The 17462-nt window shown below is 32.6% G+C and overlaps 4 protein-coding genes across 4 annotated transcripts; 2 read left to right on the forward strand and 2 right to left on the reverse strand.

Annotated features, from left to right (window-relative positions):
- The first annotated feature begins 4351 nt into the window (after positions 1-4351).
- On the forward strand, positions 4352-6040 carry LOC11442004 (photosystem I reaction center subunit VI, chloroplastic). The gene is made up of 3 exons (XM_003597696.4): positions 4352-4534; positions 4676-4802; positions 5668-6040. Exons 1-3 carry the CDS (start codon positions 4398-4400, stop codon positions 5845-5847), a joined length of 444 nt encoding a protein of 147 aa, XP_003597744.1. The 5' UTR covers positions 4352-4397; the 3' UTR covers positions 5848-6040.
- Positions 6041-6754: 714 nt separating this feature from the next.
- Positions 6755-10421, reverse strand: LOC11442005 (rop guanine nucleotide exchange factor 12). Its single transcript, XM_003597698.4, has 7 exons — positions 9552-10421; positions 9313-9429; positions 9010-9164; positions 8737-8811; positions 8363-8638; positions 7777-8097; positions 6755-7445 (listed from the first exon to the last, which is right to left on the reverse strand). The coding sequence occupies exons 1-7, from the start codon at positions 9805-9807 to the stop codon at positions 7044-7046; spliced, it is 1602 nt and encodes a 533-aa protein (XP_003597746.1). The 5' UTR covers positions 9808-10421; the 3' UTR covers positions 6755-7043.
- Positions 10422-11392: 971 nt separating this feature from the next.
- LOC11430677 (glyoxylate/hydroxypyruvate/pyruvate reductase 2KGR) lies at positions 11393-14002 on the forward strand. The gene is made up of 2 exons (XM_003597699.4): positions 11393-11952; positions 13200-14002. Exons 1-2 carry the CDS (start codon positions 11530-11532, stop codon positions 13719-13721), a joined length of 945 nt encoding a protein of 314 aa, XP_003597747.1. The 5' UTR covers positions 11393-11529; the 3' UTR covers positions 13722-14002.
- Positions 14003-14705: 703 nt separating this feature from the next.
- Positions 14706-15653, reverse strand: LOC11430678 (probable dynein light chain). Its single transcript, XM_003597700.4, has 2 exons — positions 15274-15653; positions 14706-15149 (listed from the first exon to the last, which is right to left on the reverse strand). Exons 1-2 carry the CDS (start codon positions 15409-15411, stop codon positions 15012-15014), a joined length of 276 nt encoding a protein of 91 aa, XP_003597748.1. The 5' UTR covers positions 15412-15653; the 3' UTR covers positions 14706-15011.
- Positions 15654-17462: the final 1809 nt, after the last annotated feature.

Here is a 17462-nt window from a genome sequence, read left to right on the forward strand (position 1 = left end):
CACGATGCTCCGACAAGCCATGTTTATTGTGTCCGACACATTGCACAAAACTTTATGAGATCATTCAAGGATGGAGAACTAAAGAAGAAAGTTGAATGCATGGGTAAAAATCATATCTCTTTCCACGTAAATCATATCTCAGGAATGAGGTGATTAAATCCAACAGTCATCATGTCACTCAGTTTGACCGGGATCGATATACCTTTTCCGTCCGTGAAACCATCGATCATAAAGAAGGATTGCCAAAGGGAGAATACAAAGTGGACCTGCAAAATAAATGGTGTGACTGTGGACGGTTTAGAGCGTTACACCTACCATGCTCACATGTCATTGCCGCATGTTCTAGCTTTTGTCACGACTACAAGACTTTTGTCGATAACAAATTCACGAATGAGTGTGTATACGCCGTATATAACATCCACTTCGACGTGGTTCACCACCAGACATATTGGCCTAATTATGAAGGACCGAAGGTGGTTCCCAACAAGTCAATGCGTAGGGCAAAGAAAGGTCGTCCACCAATTACTCGCATTAGGACCGAGATGGACGATGTGGAAACTGAGAGAAGATGCGGTGTTTGTAGGATGCCTGGTCATTCCCGCAAAGATTGCATTAATATTAGACATCAGTAGAAATTTAGTCTTTATTTTGTTTATAGGATGTCTAGTGATTAATATTATTATTATTATTATTATTATTATTATTAATAATAATTACTATTATTATTATTATTATTATTATTATTATTATTAATAAAATTTAAAAAAAAAAAACAAACCCGCAAGTGGGGCTTGCGGGGTATTAAAAAAATTTTAAAAAAAATAAAGCATACCCCGCAAGTGGGGGTAGCAATCTATTTATTTTAAAAAAAAAAAAAAAAAAATTAAAGGCGTGGTAGTTAGTTATTTAATTTAAAAAAAAAAAAAAATATGTAGGCCGCAAGTCCCACTTGCGGGGTAGTTCATTTTTTAAATTTTTTTAAGGTACCCCGCAAGTGGGGGTTGCAAGGTACCAATAATTTCTGAAAAGTAGGGCATTTATGCAATTTTTTTCAAAACTAGGACATTTTTGTATTTTTGGAATTAAATAAGGGCAGAAAAAAAAAATTTCTGTTTTGTTTTGTTCTAGTGAATCGATTTCACCAATTCTCTCTTGTCCTGCTTAACCTCTTTGCACAAACATGGTTTGAACACAAAATTATCATCTTCCAGATATTCTTTTGTTGGCTTTGGAAGATCCCGACGAGACATGACATACTGAATTGAGTCATCCGTCAGTGTATCTCCTGATCCACTAAATGGTGATTCAAAGTTGACATCCATGACAACTACAAGCTGTCCAGCATAAGCCATTTTGATTTTGTGGAATTTGGGAGCAAATAAAACATGTTGAGTGTGTCTTATGAAGAACAAAAGATCCACCTTGTTCCTTTTGTCGGTGTTGACATTAACAATAGTGTCCCCCTCTTGAAGAACACCCTCATAGATTCTGAGAAAAGTGAAGGTCTCGTGCCAGGGTTCCTTGTCCAATTCAAAAGTGAACGCAACAAATAGTCCATTAAAACTTCCTGTTAATGCAACCTTTCTGTCATGTTTCGTCATATATATCCATCCAATAGGGGATTGGGGATGGGATGGGAGATAGCTTACTACTTCATCCAATAGGTTTAGTGGACTTTGTTTTAATTTACTATCTATAAATTGTAGTGATATGGTTGCTCTCTGCTCAATCAGCTTATCTATAAAAACCAATCTATGTATGTATTTGATAGGCATTCATATATTCTAGAATAGAGGAACATTGCTTCTTCACCCCCATGAACAGCAGAAACAACCAAGATCGCCCCATCAACCAACACGCAAAGTATCCTATACTCGAGCAATCGTTTTATTGTATAACATATATAAAATTTATAAGCATATATTATCACTTATGTAAACCAATATAAAAACTTGTAAACCTTTTATAAATCGTGATTTGATGTAAATCTAGTATCAATAAAATGTGTTTAAAATCGTGTAAAATTATATAAGGATATATAATTGCATATTTATATTTAGGAATATTGTATACCAAATGTATAATTTATAAATGAATGATATAACTATATATCTTTTTTTAGGGGAATTATATATCTTATTGTTGATCATTTAGATTCCAATTTTATTAACAACTTGTGAGTGTTCATTGGTATCTTTAAATCTTAGTCATCCATTTTAATCCAAAAGCTGTTAATTATTCTTATCGTTCTCACATAAAATTATCATTCTCAGTTGATATGGCCACTATATATTGTTTCGGTTTGGGCCAATGTCATATAAGTGTTAAACTTCGATTATTTTACATATTTATATACAACACTTATTAACTTATTCAACGAATAATATCCAACAAAACCCCATAAAAAACATGTAAATATAAATTTTGTATGTTTATAATACAAGTTAAAGTTTGCATGATTACCAGACAACATTTATAGGATTAAAGCAGAGAGATGAAAATTATATTACGAGTATATACCCGTTGTATATTGTTTTCAATCAATTTCATGCCTTAACAAATAAATTAACGACGAGACTTGAACATGTCTTTATTTTGAATACAACTAGTAAAAATTTGCGGTAAAATAATGTTGTAAAGTCTACTGTACATTCTTTTGTAATTCAATTACAGTTTAATTACAACTAGCAATAACAATAGATAGATTAAAGTATTTAAAGGAAAACAAAATATCATGAGAAGCCTACCTTATTACTCTTTCATGCGTTAGAATTTATGATGATACCCCTTTCATTAACACAACCCGCATAGATTCTTCACAAAAAAAGACAAGGATAAATATTAAAAGGGTTTGTCTAACATGTGCAACATTGCACATGTTAAAACAATTAATAGTAGTAACTTTTTCTTGGAAAACAACAATTATTTATTCAAAAGTTTTATATTTAATATTAAATGTACAAGTTTCAATACAAAATTTCTATTTTAAACTTTTTAACATGTGCAAATTTACACACGATAGAAAAACCCATATTAAAAAAATACGTGACAAACAATTTGATGATTTAAATGTTCGCTTACCTTATATATTTATAGAAACAAGAGCTGAAAAAGGTGGTTGTCTAGTTTGAAACATAATGCTACAAGCGGACTTGAGGTGTTCCTTAGACATGCCGATTTCTGGCTTGGTTGAGATTACAAGTGTTATTGCTTTCATTTATGATGTAAAAGACAGTTACTATCGCTGGGAGGACGATAGTTAACAACCGCTGGGAGGGGGCAAAAATGTTATTTTCAAGTGTGGGAGAGCAATTCGAAGGACAATTTTTGATCCTTTTCAACCCGAATTCTCAAAGAATTTTGAAAAAAGATTTATCTTCATCTTAGTTAGGTTGGGTTAATAATGAGCCCAAAAATGACGATAACATCAACGATGAGTCCTCGAACTCATAATTCACTCATGCAAGTATTACGAAAGACAATTTTCTCAAAAAACTTTAAGTGAGCACCAAAATGATCAAAGAGTGTCGCCAAGACATGCTTGATTTGATCAAGCAATAAAAATCTTCAGACTCGAGAATTCACTCATGCAAGTATTGCAAGAGACAATTTGCTTATGAAAAAGCTTTAGACGGGCACCAAAATGATCATCGTGAAGAGCGCCATCAAGATAAGATGCTTCTTGATTTGATCAAGCAATAAAAATTGTCGGGCTCGATAACTTTTCCATATAACATATGCCTGAACAATTTTGCAAAGATTCAAAATGATTTTGCAAATATAATATTACTTTACGCTTAGGCTGTGAAGTTTTTGAGGGATTTATATTTTCTTTTGTTAGTTGTTAAATTAAATTATATATTTCTTTTATATATTTATTCAAAAAAAAAAAAAAAAAGTTTTGAAAAGCAATCGCTAGTGTATATTTTGTTTGCTTCTTTCCTCTTCCATCAATGGTGGAGCTCGGCCAAAAACTTCAAGTAATATTACATTTGCAAAATCAGAGAATGAAGAAATTTTATGTATTTGGCACCAAATGTGTCAATTGCCAAACTTATTCAAACACACTTAATTTATTTTTATAAAGAAAAGTTGTTTCTTATATATATACTTGAAAACTCTCCATCCAACCATTGCCTACAGACAGCAAAAAATTAATTATTATTTTTAGTATGTCTCATCTAAAATTTCGTTTTATCAATCATACCATACCATGGTATAATCCAAGTGGATAGGCTTATCCATCTTCAGACACGTGGCATGTTATAAATGAGTTTCTAAATCTTCACAATTGCCACGTGGCATCTAAGATGAGATTCTTTGAATAACATAATAAGATATCAAAAACCAAAGCATGTCATATTTTGATCACACACAAGAGGAAGATAATAAACCATATGGCTTCCCTTGCTACTAGCTTAGCTTGTGTACAACCAGCTGGTCTCAATGTCAAGGGTCTTGCTGGCAGTTCCATTACTGGAACTAAGCTAACTTTCAAGCCCTCTCGCCAGATTTTCAAATCCAACAATTTAAGGTACTTTCACAACTTTCAAGATATTAAATAAACTCATATTTTATGTCTATGTTTTGTAGAAGCCAGATAAATATAAATATTGCTTTATTTGGGTTATAATAATTGTATGTGAAAGCTTAACATAACATAATTAATATGCAGGAGTGGCTCTGTAGTAGCAAAGTATGGTGACAAGAGTGTGTACTTTGATTTGGAGGATATTGGCAACACTACAGGTCAGTGGGATTTGTACGGCTCAGATGCACCCTCACCCTACAACCCTCTTCAGGTTTGTCTACTGGATTTTAGATCACTTTACTTTGTTTTTGTGCATTCACTTTGTAGTAAGTAAGTAGTGAACATAAAGTGATTTTTATATGTGTCTAGGCTTAGGAAGGCCATAGATTTTGTTGATCTAATCTAACAGATTATTTGTTGGATAAAATAGTTTAATTAAGTGTTTATAGCATAAGCGCGTATCATATAAGTGTTTATGTATAAGCTATTTTTTATAACAAACATAAAATAAAGTTAAACTATTTTCATATAAGCTGTTTCTATAAGCTAATAAGCTGAAAATAACTTATGGACAATCGAACATGTCATAAGTTATTTTCATAAGCTCTCTCAAATAGTCTTACAAGTATTTATGTCAGTGAATAAAGTCAATCTAAACATGTTCTCATTATAAGTTCACTTTAAGTCTCCTTTGCTGTCCTATAGATTGTACTCCCTCTGTCTTATATTAAGTGTCTTTATAAGGTTATGCACACTTCTTAAGAAAATCATTGAGTGTGCTTATTGATAAAATGAGTTTTACTTACTAAAGTATCCGTATTAGTACTCGCTCCAGTCCTTATTATAAGAAAACAAGAAGTATCCTTGCTAAAGTAGTAGCTAGTGTATATTATTAGAAAAATGTAATCAGTTCTTCATTGGTATTCTAAAATGACAAAAAATGTGAGACAAATAAATATTTCAAATGAGATATTTAATATGAGAATGAGGGAGTAGTATATTCGTGTATTCGATGCTGTAACTAATTGATTTATGGCAGCAAAATGTTTTTTTTTTCATACCAAATTAATTGATTTCTTTGTCTGAAAATGCACAAACTTTATCTCTCATTTGTTGATATAAACTTGGCATTGCAGAGCAAGTTCTTTGAGACATTTGCAGCTCCATTCACAAAGAGAGGATTATTGCTCAAGTTTTTGATCCTAGGAGGTGGTTCAACTCTTGCATACTTCAGTGCCACAGCTTCAGGTGACATTCTACCAATCAAGAAAGGTCCACAGCTTCCACCAAAGCTCGGTCCTCGTGGCAAGATCTAATTTAGTTTCCCAATTCAATGTGTTTACTTTTCTTATTTTGAACTAAACATGTATATCTATCTCTTATTGCATGATGTGTAAGTATGCTTACATCTTACTTCAATTCAATGATGCCTATTACTAGTCTTAATACAGTGTCATTGTCTCTATTTTCAATGGAAGCAAAGATATATAGTCTGCAGCAATTTCATTAGGATGTTGGTCTTAATTTGGATTCATGTTTTTCTATCCTAACCGGTGTTTTTTGAGTCGTGGGGTTTGGGCTATTTGCTTGTAATGTCGGTCTTAATTTGGATTTGGGGCTAGGAGCAACTATAGAGAATTATATTTCCCAAATGTAGATGTTACAGTCTCTAAGAGTCTTTCACCTTATTTAAGTTGTGGTAAAACAGTAACACAAAATAATTTCAGCCGTTCACCAAAAACAATAGTTGATTTTTGATTCAAGTGAAATAATTTCGGCCGTTTATGTGTTTTATACGTTCAAGATCATTTCTTGTCATCTCTATTAGAGATGAAGTTAGTTAATAGTCAGTTAGATTAGTTATCCTTATTATCTTCATATGGACTCGTGTATAAATGAGATAAAACTAGTCAGTAATCTTGCACACACTCACTTGGTATTAGAAACTATCGGTATTGGGTGTAACTACTAGCATACTTGCACACGAAGTAACATTTTACAAAATTTACAATCACTCTATATAACCATCGAATCATATGATGATGCTATTTTGAATATTTTAAAGATCAAATTTTAGATAATCTTCTAAACGTTCATATGTATATGCGCATTATTTTGATATAGTAAAAATACAGAGCAAAGTCTGCTAAAACTTTGATAAATTGTGAAAACATGGTTAGGATGGAAATATCAATTTTAGACTGATAGTTTGTAGAAAGTAAATTTCTATAAAACAATGGAAAGTAAATACTAGTTGAAGTTGTTTGTTACACACATTAGCTGGTAATGATGTCTACATAAAAATTATAACCACAAAACAATAGAAATGATACATTGTGGTATCATAAAAAACCTCAAGTTGGTAGCTACCAGACTACAAATCCTTCAGAGGAAAAATCTCTGATAGTTTTTCAATTGATTCTGCCATTCCTATGTACAAAAGGAGAGAATCGATCAAAAACAAACAAGACTCCGACGAATTAAACATCTCTATGAATCTAAGTACGGTGCTTTAATGACGCGACGTCGGACTTCTCATGACTCCCAATGTCTCGAGGTATGACACCTTCTTGTTGGTCACTACGGCCGGAAGTTTTTGTTGCTGCTTGGTTTCAATGTCTTTGTAAAAGTCATCTGAAATTTCAAAAGGGTCCTTCTTCATGTCTGTGTCGGGTTGATCAGATCCCCAACCCATGAAATCTGATAGTGTCATTGCACCAGGCAATTCTGCGCCGCCATTATCTATCTCTTCTCTAGGACTAGGGCATGGCTTTGAAACTGAAATTCTCCTTTTTCCAGATGGATTTTGAACTTGATAATCGACTTGAAGTACATCATCTATTCTTGAAAGTACTGTGAAGGCCAAACTTTCTAATATTCTTGAATAGCTTTCAAGAACGGCGTGCCCTACATCCTGCAAACATATATAACAAATCCATTATCATGAAATGATTATGTTAGATGATGCTTCCAACCTCATCATATTCATATATGTATTAGATTAGCGCTTATTGGATAATCATTTATCATACAAGTACTTACAGATAAGCTCTTTATATAACAAAAATATAAAGTGAATTGTCATAAGCTATCCTAGAGAGGTTATGAACTAAGCTGAAAACAGCTTATGACCATGCCATAAGTTGTTTCCATAAGGTTTCTCAAACAGTATCACAAGTGCTTGAGCTAGTAGATAAGATTAAATAAATCAATCCAAACAATCATTTACCATTTAATGTTCTTACCCTGTTGAATTGGATTTTGCTTATATCCAATGAAGATTGAGGAATGCCAGGGAATCGGTGCTTTATTAGAAGTAAGATGGTTTCCGCTCTCTCTTCAAAGAGCTCTCTTTTTTCCAAACTTACAGCAGAACCCCAAGCAGATTTGTTATCTTTTTGGTTCATTTTCCGCTTCCAAATCACTATTGATGCTTCAATTTTATTCTTGAGATCTACGACTTTATGTTCTGATGACAGGTCCATGGTTGATAGGAACTGGTCAGGATCAAAAAATTCAACTGTAATGCTCCTGTAGGCTGCGTCCCCTAGACATGCTCTTCCATTCTGAAAAAGAAAAATTTAAATTGTGTAAGAAAATGTGAGATTACTTTTAACTAAGTGAATAGTACTAGTCGTAACTAAGTGGTTGAACTCAAGTGGTTAATAAGGACGAATGCATTGGGAGCACCCGAGTTTGAACCTTGACTGGAGCAGTCTTTGGCCAGGTTTTTCTTATCTTTTGGCCGAACCCGGGATTACTATGGTCTTTTTCTCATGGGAACGAGAGGGTTAAGACACTCAAGATAGCACTGGATATTTTTTGTCTCACCTTGGGGAGGGATTCAATATAGTTCTCAGGGATCTCCATTTCTGACAAAACCTGAGCATTTATTGCCATGGCTGCTTTAAGTACTTGATTCACACAATCTTTCTGATATTGTAAAAATTTTCTAGCTGCATCAGATAGACCTTCTGCTGGAACCTTCGGTGTAGGTAACCACCATTTATCATCACTGTTTGTCTTTGCATTGTCACCGTCTGCATCATCTGCATCTTTTGATACATAATAGAACTCATTTTGATCTTTGAAGTTGTCTAGACATTCCTGCTCATCATCACCGGTTGTTCAAAACAATCAACAATCAATTCAAAATTTAGAAATTCAAGAGGTGACAAATGTGTAGGCAAAGTTATTAATCTTACGAAGAGCATTGCATCGAGCTTGCGTAAGGCTGGGATATTCATGTGGAGATCTGTTCGTTGTCGTGTTGTCATAATCTATTCATTCAAAAGTAAGGTTCAATCATATAACAATGATGAGGATAGGTATTATAGATCGATATTTATAATTATATCTTGACGTAGTTAATGACATATCAAACAAATTTATACCATTGTCAAGCTTTCAATCTAACAGCAGGTTTTGAAATACAAATATCCCGTAAAGAGTAATTAAACTGAGAGGGAGAAGATTACCTCCATACTTGTGCCATCCTTAGATTTTTGCTGTGAAGGAACCATTTCAACAACATAATCTGTGACTGATAGAAGCAAATCAATTTCTTTTCTCCATCTTGCTTTCCTTTCTGCTGGCATTGGTTCTAGGCGCTTTTGTTCACCGAAAATAGATGCTGAATTCACAAATGAGAAAACAAATGAGGAAATTGAAAACAATAGAACATTTATGATATGAATCATTTTCTGAAAATGGGAAGAATATAACATAATATTTGTTCCTTGCAAATCAAGCAAGAACTGTATAGTAAGAAAAATACATACCTGCAAGGTTTGTGAATGCATTTGACAGTGCCAAAGCAGATGAAACACCTTTTCCTCCGCCTGACATGTCTTCACCTAATAGCAGTTTGGCAAATCTCTCCTTCATCTGTTCCATCTCTGAATTAAAAACAACCACGAATATCAAATTTTAGAATAGACAATCTAAACTTCATGCAAATACGATATTGTAACAAAATTTGAATGATATTAGCAAATATATAACGTTGGTTAGATCGAACCTTGCAATAGTTTCTCTCTGGCTTCCTTAGCTGCGATTTCCTCCTTGCTAATTACCTTTGCCTTAGGAATTTTGTCTGAATTTGATCCTTGACTTTTTGATGAGGCAGAACCATCTTCATTAGGTAGTTGTTGATCCAATGCTGCGTCAAAGCTCAAACTCTTGGTATGTTTCCCTGCATTGCTATCAAACATCCCTCTGAAATTAAACAGTTTGCTCCTGTAACCTTCTTGTTCTTGCTCCCCTGCTCTAACCATTTTGTTTTAAGAAAACTTAAAAAAATTCAATGGATGAACAAGGGAGAACAAAACATAGGGTGTAAGAGACCCTCAATGGGAGAGAAAGTGGGAGAGAAAGGAATAATGCAGGTGAGAAAGCCAAAGTATAGTAAGAAATGAAATTGTAGCTTTTTTTTGTTTTGCATTTTTAGTTTGACAAAAGAGTGGATGTGATTTGTTTTTGTGTTAGTTTTTTCTTTTTTGAGCATGGTTGTGTGAACGTGGGGTGCATGTTGTATAAGAAATTAGTGGGATGGGTTTAAGAGTGAGAGAAACAAAATTTGAATTATTTTTTTAATTATTATGTTAGTTGAAAATTTGCTTAAGTTGAGGTTGTAATTAAAGGTCAAATATAGATACCTAAAGACCAGGGAAGACAGACATGCACGCCTAGCCAATTACAAAGTAGCATGACTCAACGGTGTTGATGCCTCAGTTGAAGAATCAAAGGAATATACTACTTACTATACTATATATATTTCAATTCAAATTTCCAATTATACTGCTTGTCATGTCTAAAATCTTAGTGCCAAGTTCTTTTATTTTGGCATCTGCACCTGCAAATATAGATTAAAACTTAATTATTCAAAAACTCATTCAGCCGTAACAAAAGTGACATTTAAATTAACTCATTTCAGTGCCTTTTGGATTTTAATATTCGTACATATTTCATATTTGTCATTTCGACTTTCAACTTTTCCTCTTTAACCCACTTTTAGACAAGGAAGGTCGTTTCACTCTCGCTACGCTCGCTCAGCTCCCTTACCTCTTGTCCGTCTTTTGTGCCTATAAGTCATACTAAACAATAGTTCATTAGGGTCAAGAAAAGCTTCTAGACTCATACATTGTTTATAGTGTTTTCCGGTGATTTGTGGATTCTACTCTATCTAACAACAAATGAGATAAAATTCTCAAAAGTGAGATTTGAGTTATATGGGAATGTCATTGCGAAAATAAGAATGTTTCAAGTTTTGACAAAATACCGGTTTCACAAATGTGTCCATGATTTTTTTCATAATAATAACAATATGTTGTCAATAATCATATAGTATATATAGATTTAATAGAATCGTATATTTTTTTTTTAAAACATAACTATGTATTTAAGTAAAAATATCCAATAAAAATATATTATTTTTGTAAATACATTTAATCATTTTTTTTAAAAGAAAATAAATTATTGGCTTAATTGATTTGTCGGTCCCTTAACTTATTTCTTTTATTCAATTTCGTCTCATAAGTCTTAACTTTCTCAAATACGTCCTTTAACTTATTTCTTTTATTCAATTTGATCACATAAGTCTTATGAGACCAAATTGAATAAAAGAAATATGTTAGGGGACCGACAGATCAATTAAACCTAAATTATTTTATGCTATCACTTTTTCAATTAGTTTCTAAAATATCTACAAAAAGTATTTGATAACATATATGGATAGAAAAGGTTTTACATCATCTATATAAAAATTAATCTAAATCTAAATTATAAGAGGAATAGTTCATGCATCTACCTCAGTTTATAAAAACGTCTAAATAATTAGATAGTATGTCGTAATCAACTTTCGAACCCCAGTCTAATATAAGGGGAATATTAGCAAAACAAGATTACTTACCATTTTCTTTCAAAAAAGAAGATTACTTAGCATTTGTATTTAGCAGTTTGTTGTACTGTATCTCACAGCAAAACACACACATTTTCAAATGGAAAGCATTGGTGTTCTAATGACATACCCAATGAACACAAACCTCGAAGAACAACTCTCCAACCGTTTCAACCTCTTCAAACTCTGGAACTATCCTTCCTTCCAATCCTTCTCAGAAACCCACGCAAATTCAATTCGTGCATTGGTTTGCAACACCAAAATCGGAGCGGATGCAAATACAATCGATTCTCTTCCTAATCTTGAGATTGTTTCTACTTACAGTGTTGGATTTGATAAAATTGATCTGAAGAAATGCAGGGAGAAAGGGATTTGTGTTACGAATACGCCGGATGTGTTGACTGATGATGTTGCTGATCTTGCTATTGCTCTTGCTTTGGCTGTGTTCAGGAAGATTCCGATGAGTGATGGATATGTGAAGAGTGAGCTTTGGAAATGTTCTGATTATCCTTTAACTTCTAAGGTCCTTTTTTCTTTTCAACCTCACTCTTTTAACGTTTTTGTTTTTTTAGTCCTTAGGCTACGAAGCACAGACACTGACATCAGCCGACACATATCACAACATATCAACATTGCTGATAATTTGAGAAATGACATAGATGTCGTGTCCGTGTCGGACACTCACTCGTGTCTGTTTTTTAGTATTTGTGGAATGTGTGTATTCTTAATACATTGGTTAAAGAAACAAAAATCAATATTTGTATACTGTCGACGACACCATAAAGTCAACCATTGATCACCCAATTTGTAATATTGGGGTTGACTTTAACTCAACCTAAAAGATGAGATTGACTCACTTGTGAATTGGTTTTTATGTTTTATCATATCTTATGTGGGACTTTTGAGTTTTAAGGCACCCCTCATGTTGGCATCTCGAGTATCCGAGTGATTTGGTAATAGCGACCAAAGAATTTTGATTAAGCTTTTATGTTTTTTAAAAATTTGGGTTGAATCTAGCTTAACTTTTACAAAATCAGGTTGTAACTTCATCTACTTATAAACTTATTCTCGGGTGTTATCTCGTTTCAATATGAGGAGACTATTACAAAACTAACGTGACCAAACAACTGTGGGACTAATATATATATTTTTTTGAATCGGCAAATATTATTAAACGTCATTCCCGCAAAACGCAAGGTATGGACGAAACAAAGTACAAATGATGCCGCATATAGACGGTACACCATAACCCAAATCAAAACCAAAATAAAAACCTCCTCCGGTTACCGAAAACCTGAGGCAGTAGCTAATAAACATCACCACCTAAAATAGACTCTTTCACGAAACAACCACTGAAAAACGGTATCCATACACAGCATCGCCACTACTCCTCCCGAAAAAACACTCCTCTAAATGAAACACCTTGTCCTCATCACTAAAACAGAGCCACTATTCTAAAGATCAATCAGCCTCCACCACCTTTAAACCTCTGGTCCACCGAAAGAATACCAAAAAAGCCCAAAACCAAAAAGAACCATGGGACTAATATAATATGGACAATATTCTATGATTGAAATAAAATAATATAGATCCAACATATAATGATCCACAAATTAAAAACAAATGATGGTAGTAAATTTGTTTGACAAAAAATGGCTTGTTTATAGTTTAGTAATTATTGCTCTTGGTCCTCCATGTATTTTTTTTAAGCTATTTAATTTAAAACGCATAATACAATCATATGAATAATTGTTTTATTGAGCATTTCAGTTTAGTGGTAAAGCAGTTGGAATTGTTGGTTTGGGAAGGATTGGTTCAGCAATAGCAAAGAGAGCTGCAGCATTTGGGTGCCCAGTTAGTTACCACTCAAGATCTGAAAAACCAGAGGCAGGATCATATAAGTATTACCCTAACATCCCTGATTTGGCAGCTAACTCTCAAATACTTGTTGTAGCATGTGCCCTCACCGACGAAACACGTCATATTGTGAATCGTGAAGTTATTGATGCATTGGGCCCAAAAGGGGTTATTATCAACATTGGTCGTGGACCAATCATCGACCAACCAGAACTCGTGGCTGCGTTGGTCGAAAGACGGTTGGGTGGAGCGGGACTCGATGTGCTTGAGAATGAACCCGATGTTTCTGAGGAGTTAATAGGCCTTGAGAATGTTGTGCTCACTCCTCATATAGGGAGTGACACTGTGGAGACTTGCAATGACATGTCAGACCTTTTGATTGCAAACTTGGAAGCCCACTTTAATGGCAAGCCACTTTTGGCTCCAGTCTTGTGATATTATTGATTGAATTATATTTGAATAATGGTTTGTCAATGTCTATTATACAACTTAAACTGCTATAGATATTTCTTATCTGATGCTCTGAACACATGATTTGGTTTGGATAATTTCTTTGTTGTTCTTGTATGCAAGAAACATATGTGAGAACATCTTCAAGGTGATGTCTTAAATAGGTTCCATGTAATCAACAAAAGTTCCATCTCATTTAGGTGGCAAGTTAGATTCCTTAAAAATAAGAAACATTCTTAATATAAAGAAGTGTTTATGAGAATCAATTTTCTACTGTGCAATCAAATTTTATTGTTTGAAAAGGCAATACTTTGTAATAATCGTTTGAGCATAAGGATAAACTGATAAAAGTGTGTGTTACTTGAATTTTACTTGAAATAATTACCCTATTGAATTAAAATGTGCATAAAATACTTGAAAGATAATGTGGCATAAGAAGTATCACTTAAGAGTTAAGAGTAGGTAAACAATCAGAAATTGGCTACTTAATTGGCCATTAAAGATTCTATAAATTTTGAGCTGGTTTAATAGTCTATCTCCAATTAAATTATTTCTCATGAGGGAAAGGATAAATGAAAAACAAAAGTTAAAAGTACCAATGATATCACATCAGGGACTTCGAAAAGAAAAGGTTGTCCCCACCTTTGATTCGAATCTGGATTCCTACCTTTGATTCCATTATTAGTTTTTCTTCTAATCAAATTTCAGTTGGCCTTGTTGTTGTTCTTTGATATACTTTAAACATCTGCAAATTCTTCATCTTCAAATTGATATTGGTGTACTCTTTAATTTAATCAACTTGATTCATAAAAATATTATTTCATACATGTAATTTAGCTAGTTTTAGTTCTGTGACTGCTTCTGACTATTAAGACTATGGACAAATGAGGGAGTGGAAAAGAACATCCACACAACTTTCAGATAAGGTGACCATGTTAAAAGCAGTTAAGGAAAAACTGAAGATCTTTATCATTGAAAATACTGAACTAAATAAACTAAATATCCATCATCATATATACAAAATCAAAATGAACACTGAAAATGCAAAACACCCTTCAAAACATTACAAAGGTAAAGGTCTAATTATTCACTTAATGACTAGGGAGAGTTGTTACTAATATAATCTCCATCTGAAAGGGGAAAACAACTAAGAAAAAAAAAGGATAAAGGAAAATGATCTGCATTTTTCTCTGTTACTCCCCTTGGTGGAATTTCATTCGCCACCAGACATGACATGAGGATACTCATGGAGGGAAGATATGAAGAAAAAGTAGCTCAAACTCCTTTGAAAATAAGGAAATTGAGAGTCTCAAGAGTGAAGTATATGAATGTTCCCTTAGAATGAGTGAAAAAACAGCCAAAACTTGAACCTACCACACATTGCCATCCACCACCATATCTTGCATCAAACTCCTGACATGACATTCAAAGAAAAATAAAATAATATTTGTATATCAATTTATCTTTTTAATGAACAACTTCTATCTATCTATGAACAACTTGATGATAGTACAAGGACTGAAGAGAAAAATGTAACCTTTTTGATGTGAGCAGCAATGGATTTGCAATCAATAACATCATATAGATCAAGAGCTTCAGAAGCATAAGCCATAGCTTGAATCTGCATCTTAGTTGGCATGTCAGTATCTTCTATCATAGCTTTACCTTCCAACATCTTTGAAGTTAATGTTAAACCTTATCTCAAAGGTCTGAAAAGAGATCCAAACATTGATATATAAATTATTTCTTTCTATTTTGAAGACTAAGGAAAGGAAAGAAGATAGACTTTAAAATGACACGGAAAAAAACATGATTGCATTCCTTATGTTAAGGGAATGACTTAAATTAAAACACCATGTCACGCTAGCACTAATACTATATGCCTAAATGGCACATTTTACTATTTTTATTTTTCCTTTGGTTACATAGATTTTTAGCATTTTCTATTAATGGGATATATGTACTAACTTTCTCATACTTTTCATCATGGTCGTTGTCTTTACTAGGAAATTGATGTGCAAAGAAACTGTACTAGTAAACCTGCTGAGACCAAAAATAAAAGGAACTAATTTTCATTATTTTTTTTATTTTTATGTTTTTCCCCTTCCTTCCTTTGTATTTCTATGCCTTAGAAACAGATGTTGGACCTCACTTGTAAACCAATTTTTGAGGTGATGATTGTGTTCACTTATAATAAACACATGTTCATGTTATTTTTTGTCTGATGTGAGACTCTTTAACACTATATACATCATCCACTTACTATTATAAACAAAACAAAAAATAATTTTTTAGATTTATTGAATAATGTATGCATCCAGACTATATTATCAATCAAATACATTAATTGTTTGATGAATCATAAAAATGATTTATCATTTATAATAGTAATTAGATGATATATGTGTATGTTGGAGACAATCTTTTTCTATTTGGCTAACGTTAGTGCCTTACACTACGGTGATAAGTTTAAAAAAGTATTAGAAATATGATTATGCTAAAATGGAAACGACTATTGTGATTATCAATCTCATAAATTGATTAGCCGATTTTCAATGCATCGTTATCTTTTGGCTTAAATTCTCTTTTGGTCCATTAACTATTTAATTGGTATCGCTTTGGTTCCTTAACTAAAAAAAAGATTGTTTAAGGATTTTAAGTTTTTTTTTAGTCTCGTTTTGGTCCCTTCTGTTAGGTTTCCGTTAGTTTTAATAAAAAACGTTAAGTGTAGACACGTGTCACCTTGTCATTGGCTCTGATTTTATTTTTTTTTTACAAAAAAAAAAAATATTTTTTTATAAAAAATATTTTATTTTTTTAAAAAAATACCCAGAACCAATGACAAGGTGACAAGTGTCACATTGTCATTGGTTCTGGGATTTTTTCCTTAAAAATATATATATTTTAAAAAAAATATAAATTTTTTTGAAAAAAAAAAAAAAAAAAAAACTCAGAGCCAATGACAAGGTGACACGTGTCTAGGAGTTAACTTTTTTTTAAAACTCTAACGGAAACCTAACAAAAGGGACCAAAACGAGACTAAAAAAAAACTTAAAATCCTCAAACAATCTTTTTTTTAGTTAAGGGACCAAAGCGATACCAATTAAATAGTTAAGGAACCAAAATAGCATTTAAGCCTTATCTTTTTTTTAAAGGAGAATGTTAACATTTTATCTTTTTCAATGCATCGTTATCCTAAAAAGACACATTTTAAAGAACTTAATACGTATTGCTTTAAAAGTAGTGCGTGCAATGTTTCAAAGGTAAAAAAAATGTTTATATCAATGTAAAATTGCTACATTTGGAATCCTAACATGTGTCATTTATTGGAGCACACAAGGGCACATGTTAGCAAAATATTTTTTCAATGATATCATATAAGATGAGTGATATTTGTACAACCAATTTTATATAATCTTTGTGACAACCACTTTTTCTTTATTCTTATTGGACAAGAATAATAGAGAGAGAAAGAAAAGGAGAGAGAATAAAAAAATATGTGAGTATGAGAAAGATGGTTGTTTCAAAAGTTGTAAAAAAATGATTGTACAAATATCATTTCTCTATTATAATATCATTAGTGTCACGGTCATTTTATATTTTCTACTTCACATTTATTATAAATATGAATGTGTATTAAGTCAAAGAGTTAAAAGAGATAATATAGAAAATAGGAATGTGAATCCTTGTTAATAAGAGAAAGCCAAGAAAATAAGGAATGAAATA

The sequence above is a fragment of the Medicago truncatula genome, chromosome 2 (genome assembly GCF_003473485.1).
Source record: "Medicago truncatula cultivar Jemalong A17 chromosome 2, MtrunA17r5.0-ANR, whole genome shotgun sequence".
NCBI lineage: Eukaryota > Viridiplantae > Streptophyta > Magnoliopsida > Fabales > Fabaceae > Medicago > Medicago truncatula.

What these genes read in the sequence shown, in the direction of transcription:
- LOC11442004 (XM_003597696.4), top strand. Translation starts at nt 4,398, where the DNA reads ATGGCTTCCCTTGCTACTAGCTTAGCTTGTGTACAACCAGCTGGTCTC. An exon ending in TTCAAATCCAACAATTTAAG is followed by an intron (nt 4,535 to 4,675) that starts GTACTTTCACAA and finishes ATTAATATGCAG; the next exon opens with GAGTGGCTCTGTAGTAGCAA. An exon ending in CACCCTACAACCCTCTTCAG is followed by an intron (nt 4,803 to 5,667) that starts GTTTGTCTACTG and finishes TTGGCATTGCAG; the next exon opens with AGCAAGTTCTTTGAGACATT.
- LOC11442005 (XM_003597698.4), bottom strand. Translation starts at nt 9,807, where the DNA reads ATGGTTAGAGCAGGGGAGCAAGAACAAGAAGGTTACAGGAGCAAACTG. An exon ending in AGGATGGCACAAGTATGGAG is followed by an intron (nt 8,812 to 9,009) that starts GTAATCTTCTCC and finishes TTGAATGAATAG; the next exon opens with ATTATGACAACACGACAACG. An exon ending in AGCTCGATGCAATGCTCTTC is followed by an intron (nt 8,639 to 8,736) that starts GTAAGATTAATA and finishes GATGATGAGCAG; the next exon opens with GAATGTCTAGACAACTTCAA.
- LOC11430677 (XM_003597699.4), top strand. Translation starts at nt 11,530, where the DNA reads ATGGAAAGCATTGGTGTTCTAATGACATACCCAATGAACACAAACCTC. An exon ending in ATTATCCTTTAACTTCTAAG is followed by an intron (nt 11,953 to 13,199) that starts GTCCTTTTTTCT and finishes TGAGCATTTCAG; the next exon opens with TTTAGTGGTAAAGCAGTTGG.
- LOC11430678 (XM_003597700.4), bottom strand. Translation starts at nt 15,411, where the DNA reads ATGTTGGAAGGTAAAGCTATGATAGAAGATACTGACATGCCAACTAAG. An exon ending in TTGCTGCTCACATCAAAAAG is followed by an intron (nt 15,150 to 15,273) that starts GTTACATTTTTC and finishes ATGTCATGTCAG; the next exon opens with GAGTTTGATGCAAGATATGG.